At 39.1% G+C, this 6,248-nt stretch overlaps 1 protein-coding gene across 1 annotated transcript; it reads left to right on the top strand.

The window, feature by feature from the left end:
* The first annotated feature begins 2,780 nt into the window (after nucleotides 1-2,780).
* Nucleotides 2,781-5,958, top strand: LOC119913253 (butyrophilin subfamily 2 member A2-like). Its single transcript, XM_038732646.1, has 5 exons — nucleotides 2,781-2,827; nucleotides 3,595-3,682; nucleotides 4,433-4,714; nucleotides 4,839-4,943; nucleotides 5,374-5,958. Exons 2-5 carry the CDS (start codon nucleotides 3,604-3,606, stop codon nucleotides 5,625-5,627), a joined length of 720 nt encoding a protein of 239 aa, XP_038588574.1. The 5' UTR covers nucleotides 2,781-2,827; nucleotides 3,595-3,603; the 3' UTR covers nucleotides 5,628-5,958.
* Nucleotides 5,959-6,248: the final 290 nt, after the last annotated feature.

Here is a 6,248-nt window from a genome sequence, read left to right as displayed (position 1 = left end):
CTCCCAATGTAACGTTGCAGTAAGAGTTTTATCAGCTGCAGGTGTAAGTAATCCATGCCCGTTACATGATCACGTTACATTTACTACATTTAGCCGACGTGCTACAGCGTTAGCTCGCCTGCTGCTTTTCTGCAAATATCTTTACTATCTGTAAAATCTGTCACTGGAGGCTCAGCAATATCAGCACAGCTACATGTATTGGATAATGAAACGGTTAGTGAGCTGGAATGGATATTATAATGAGATAGTGTCACACTTTATAACAGTAACACCGCTTAACTGTAACTAGTGTTAGTGGATGGCTCTTCCTTCCTCTAGGTTGTTGTGACCTTTTTGTTGCAGTGTTTTATATTATGTGGGTCAAGTTAGTTACAGCGACTGAGAGGTGGAGAAGCTGTGAACCTGAGTATTGGTAAAACCACAATAAACAACTGAACGTTACCAAGCCAACAGCAGCAGGTCCGAGCTACTGTAGCGTTAGCTGGCTGCTCCTGGCTTCAGCACATAAAACTTCCTTGTTGTTTTGTATCCTTACGTGGAGCCTGTGTTTGCTGTGAGCCGGTTGTTTTATGGTGTTAGTGGACGGCATGTCGTTAGCTGCCGTGTTGTCGCTGTAGTACGAGAAAGGCTCGGGAGCGCGCACAGGGCTGAATCCGACCCGGAGACCCCACGTTAAAAGCAGAATAGTGGCTGATGCAAGCAACGGAGAAAACAGGCGTGTGCTTCATTTCTAAGTGAGTTTTGAGCCTACTGAAAATGAGGCAATGAAAATTTGATTAAATTAATTGAAAACTTACATATGGTCCCTTTAAGGATTTAAATGCCTAACTGTATTTTCACAGTGTGCTTTTAGTATTTTATTTATATATGTATATACTTCTTCCACCATTGATTGTATGTGTGTAAACATGTAAATAAATACTAGTCGTTCAATAAGCCAGTCTATTTATTAGTCATTATTTATAGATATGGATTATTACTATGTAGCACTGAGGGTTTGTTGTAAATGCAAGACATTTACATGTAGGGGAGTATTTCCACAGTGTGTTAGTAGTACTTTTACTTAAGTAAGATAATCTGAATACTTGTTCCACTTCTGGTGCTTTTTACAGTGACGGTTATCTGAGTAAATAGTACGTATAACTAGCTAATAAGATCATTTAAACCTGAATGGATCAGGTGGGTCAGTGATTTTCTGGGTGAGTTCAGCACCATGGACAGAAACAGCGGACGACAACCTGTCTGTCCATCACCTGCTGTTTCTTTCACTGTGAGTTACTGGATCAACTCTAAATGGGGTATTTATACATATGTCTGAATTTTACTACACAGAGTACCGGCTAGTGTAGGCTGCTAAACATTACACCTGATCTTCATCAACTGCAGAGCAAACTGGAGACATGGCAGGACTGTGTGTCAGTTCATGGCTCCTGATGTTATCCAGATGTTTCTGATCCAAGTGTTCATCCTCCCGGAGACTCGGACAGAGTTTGCTTCATCTTTACTCATAACTGCTCTTCATGTGTTGTCTTCATTAACTGCTTCATCCTCTCTCATCTCCTCTTCCTCTGCACGAATGGTCTTCTTATGAACAGCTCCACTGCTGGGGTAACCTCCATCACCCCAAACACCAGCTGCACATCTACAAGATAAAAACAAGGATACTAAGACATGTTTGATCCACATGAAGTCACAAACTGGATCATTAAGAAGGGGAGCAGATCTGCTTCAGTCCACACTGCAATGTTTCAATTCAACCACAAGAGGGCGCAATGAGTAAATTTACTTTGATAATTTACATTTAGCTGATAATGCCGAAATACCTTTTCTTAAGTCAAGGTAATGAGGGCAGGGCTTTTACTTGTAGTGGAGTGCTTTCACAGGGTGGTATTAATACTTTTACTTCAGTAATGGATATGTTTAAACGAAGGGTAACACAGAAGGCTGACATGTTAAAGCAGGAAATAGCAGGGAGGGAAACTAAACGGCTCAAACATGAGCAGAGATTCTCACACCCATCCAAACAGGAAGTAGTACAATGAAAGCAGTCGGTGTAATTTCCCAAATACTAGATCAGCACTTTTCCTCTTCCTCTTCTTGGACTTTTTGGTTTTGATCATTTCCCAAAATTGACACATCCTTTTTGTTTCAGCGAGGTATAAGAAGCTGTAGAAACACTAGAAATAATATTAAAATATTAAAAGCTATAGATAAGTGTAGGAATTACTGTATGTCTCTATAAATAGTTTTGCTCTGATGAATTTGACTGAGGAACACACAGAGACCTCTTGAAAAAAGCCTCTTTCCACTGAGTTTTACGGCTATCACTAATCACTGTCACACCTGCTGGAGAAATGTATAATGTTCTTTGTCAGCTAAAAGACAATACAACAAGGGGATTACTTTCTCCTTCATGTCCCTCTGTTTTACCTTCTACACTGACTCAAGCAGCCAATCATCTACTCACTGTATTTCTTTTTAAAAACTTGGTTTAGATTACTGCAATAAACTTGAGTTGAGGCACAAACCATTAAATCCAGGGGGCTTTTTGAATCCAGTCCCTTTCTTTATTTCATGTAACATTATTTGTCTCTGCATGCTGTAAATGTTTTTAAATTTTATATGGAAAGTACTGTAACAAAATATTTTTTAATAAAATTCAATTACAGTATAAAAGCTATGATCAAAAAACAGACATAGTGTTACATTGTGACACTTTTTCCTGCAAAGGGTTTGACCAGGGTGACTGTGTCACAAGGTGTAGTACTTCCTCATTTTAGGAGAGAAAAATCATCACATTACACACTTTGGGTTTGTCACGCTGTAGGTAAGAGTTGCTTATTTAAATATGTCATCACATCATAATCTTTGACTGTCAAAACAATGTGATTATTATTTTATGCATTATAAAACTAATCCTCTGGAAGACTATAATGATAGCCTAATAAACATTGTGTGTGTGTGTACGATGAAAGTGAAAGCCACAAAAAAACAGCGCTTAACACTATTTCACGAATTTTTTCAAGAGTCTAATTTACAGCAGTATTATCAGTTAGGTTATATTAATGTTAAAAGTTCTTTTTTTGAATGATAATACATTTCCTGTGATATGTTGACAGTTTTACATGTGAGAGCTACTCCTAATGTTGAAGCTTTTTACAGCTGCTGAATAAAAACTTCACGCTGAGGGTTAATTCAGAATAGCTTGTTTAATTGTTGAAATTCCATCAGAGAGCTGGAGTGACAGTGAGGAGCACCAGCTTCAAGATTTAAAGGATGTTTAGATTTTTCCCTCTTAACCCAAAACATTTTGGAGGTTTGTGAACTGCTTTATAAGACACAACACATGCATCTCATGTGGTCTGGGCTCTGTGGTCAGTTTAAAACAAGAAGTCACATCACATCCAGAGGAACAAAAAAATGATCTCACTGTAGGAGAAGTGAAACCAAAGACAAACTACAAGACTGGATTTCAACCCTGATCAGAAACATGCTAATTTTCTACAAAGATATGTTTTATTTGTGTAATTTATATGAAAAAATAACAGGCAAAACGCCTTTTGTCCTTTTAAAACAATTGTTTTTAATTTTCAGGAGTCTAGGATGCTGCGTTCAAAGATGGAGTCCTTCAGGACCTGCAGTGTTTTGTTGTTCATCATTCTTCTGATAGAGTCTGTTGGAGGTAATTTCAATGCAAAACACTTCAGTAGCACACTGATGACACAGCTCAGCAAAAAGCAAAAATAGGAATCCATTTCTGAAACAACGACTTGGTCAGAAGAGGTGATAAAAATATATGCTAATGCCAACATCAGGGCTCAACATTATACTTTCTTTGCAACTGGCCTCACCTGGCCAGTGTGTTTGAAACTCATTGATGGTGAGGGTGAAGATTTGCTATAAAAGGCAGCAGTGCAGAGAAGAAGACGGTAAATGTTTTATTAGGTAGTAAACACATTCAACATGTTTGGAAAGGTTAAAATATTTTGGTGGAAAACACTTTCTAATGTACACTGCTCAAAACAATTAACACTCCACATCATCAAAGTATAACATAATATTGATTAAACTTCAGGGATATCAATCTGTCCAGTTAGGAAGCACAAGTGATTGTGAATCAGTGTCAATGTCAGACTTCCTCTAGTAACATCTGTAGTCAAAGCCCAACACTGTGCAGCTCGATCAGCCTTTGCCAGAGAGCACCATAATTGGCAGGTTCGCCATCGGCACCCGGTTCTCTTCAAAGATGAGAGCAGGTTGGCTGTTGTGACAGCAACATAATCCAGCAGTACTGGTTTGGTGGTGGCTCAGGGATTAGTCTGGGAAGGCATATCGTTGGAGAGTTGCACTGACCTCCGAGTGCTATCTAGAGTCACTCACAAAGATATACACTAAAACCCACTGTCCTAATTCCTCCTCTCTCCCTCCTCAGGTGCTGTCTCCTCGCCCATCATACAGGTTGTCTCAGATAACAGCAGCAGTGTGGTGTTACAGTGTGAGTCTGCAGGCTGGTATCCAGAGCCTGAGGTGTTCTGGCTGGACGGTGAGGGAAACCTCCTCACTGCTGGACCTACAGAGACAGTCAGAGGTCCTGATGACCTCTATACTGTCAGCAGCAGAGTGACTGTGGAGAAGAGACACAGCAACAGCTTCACCTGTAGAGTCCAACAGAAGGACGTCAACCAGACCAGAGACACTCACATCCAGGTTGCAGGTTAGAACGAGTTCTGTGTAAATTATGCATAATGTTGTTGCATAATGTTAGTGTTTTAGTTTGAAAAAGTTTAAGTCTAGTCTGATATAAATGTGTCATGCTGTTCTGTGTTTCATAATTTCAGCTGGTTTCTTCATGGATCAGTCCTCTTTGATAGGGATCGGGATCTTCACCATTGTTGTTTATTCTCCTGTCTTGTTGCTTTTTATTTTAATACTGACACGGAAACGTAAGTCACATATTAACACATATTTTCCTTTTTTATGTCAAGTTACTCTCAGAGCTCTTCCTTGGCTACAGTTATACATAGTGGTTAATTCCAAAGTATCCATATACTATATAGCACAATGTTCATGATTTAATACTAACGTATATTTTAATACAATGAAGGCAAATGAACAAAATAGGAAATATAAAATGTGGTACAGATGGTGCAGAGGTAGCACTCAGAGGAGGGGGAGATCAGAGGAAACAAGAACATCCACCATAATATGGGGTCTAAGAAGAAGAAAATAAAGAAGTGGCACTCGTCTCAGATGCTTTGTTCCTCATATTGGAATGAAAACTTAAATGTTGTACCTGTAATGCAAAATGTCTTTTCTCCATTTTGATGTAAAAATATTTTCAGCTCAACCATCATATTTCTGTTTCTGCTTTAGTTTCTCATTTTCAGATGTTTTCCACGAAACCGCGGAATCGGGGAGAAGCTGGGGAACGAAGAGAGCGTGCAGACCAACGGAGAAAGGAAAAGAGAGATGTAGAAAAAACAATTCAGCTATGGAAGACAGAGAAAAAACTTAAAAACAAACATGACATCATTAAAGAAAAGAAGGGGAAAGAACAAAGTGAAAGCGGAGAAGACCGAGGAGCTGCAGAGGACACTTCAGTCAGTGAAGACGATGGACAGAAATAAGATGCCCTCATGATACAGCAGGAAGAACTGTGGAGATGAAACCTGAACTTCAGGAAGAGCAACACAGAGACAGCTGACAGTTTATAACACAATGCACGCTGCAAAGCAGTTTTTCATACAATGTGACTTTAAAATAAACTAACAGAGATTATTAAATCTGTTTTAAAGACAAAAGACAAGCAGAGGAACACGTCACCAGTGCAGCAATGTGACTCGATGACAATGAAGCTCTGCGGCACAGAGGAAGAAGAATTATTTATTATTGTAATACTTATTTCATCTGGTAGTTACTGATTGCATGTGAATACAAATCCGAGGTACTTGTACTTTACTTGGCATTTCTATTTTATACAACGTACTATACTTTTTACTCAACTACATTTGTCTGACAGCTGTAGTTACTAGATTTTCATCCCCTTCCTGTCCAGTGAAAACCAAGTGAAATGTGAATGTTTGATAAACTGAAGCAGAAACTGACCAGGGCTGTCCCCGAGTAAGGATTTAAATAGTCGAATCAGAGTTGTCAAGTCCTGCCTTTAGTCGACTGATAGTCGAATCACGCCGACAACTATACACGTCGCAGTTCCTCGTGGGTCTATTTCAAGTAGCGGCTATTTAAAA

This window comes from Micropterus salmoides, unplaced genomic scaffold, assembly GCF_014851395.1.
Source record: "Micropterus salmoides isolate LMB-PRFRI ecotype aquatic unplaced genomic scaffold, ASM1485139v1 Ms_hic_scaffold_2, whole genome shotgun sequence".
Classification (NCBI taxonomy): domain Eukaryota; kingdom Metazoa; phylum Chordata; class Actinopteri; order Centrarchiformes; family Centrarchidae; genus Micropterus; species Micropterus salmoides.
This window is presented reverse-complemented; position numbering and strand designations above follow the sequence as displayed.

Coding starts and splice junctions, on each gene's coding strand:
- LOC119913253 (XM_038732646.1), top strand. CDS start 3,604: ATGCTGCGTTCAAAGATGGAGTCCTTCAGGACCTGCAGTGTTTTGTTG. Junction 3,683..4,432: donor TCTGATAGAGTCTGTTGGAG/GTAATTTCAATG, acceptor CTCCCTCCTCAG/GTGCTGTCTCCTCGCCCATC. Junction 4,715..4,838: donor CACTCACATCCAGGTTGCAG/GTTAGAACGAGT, acceptor TCATAATTTCAG/CTGGTTTCTTCATGGATCAG.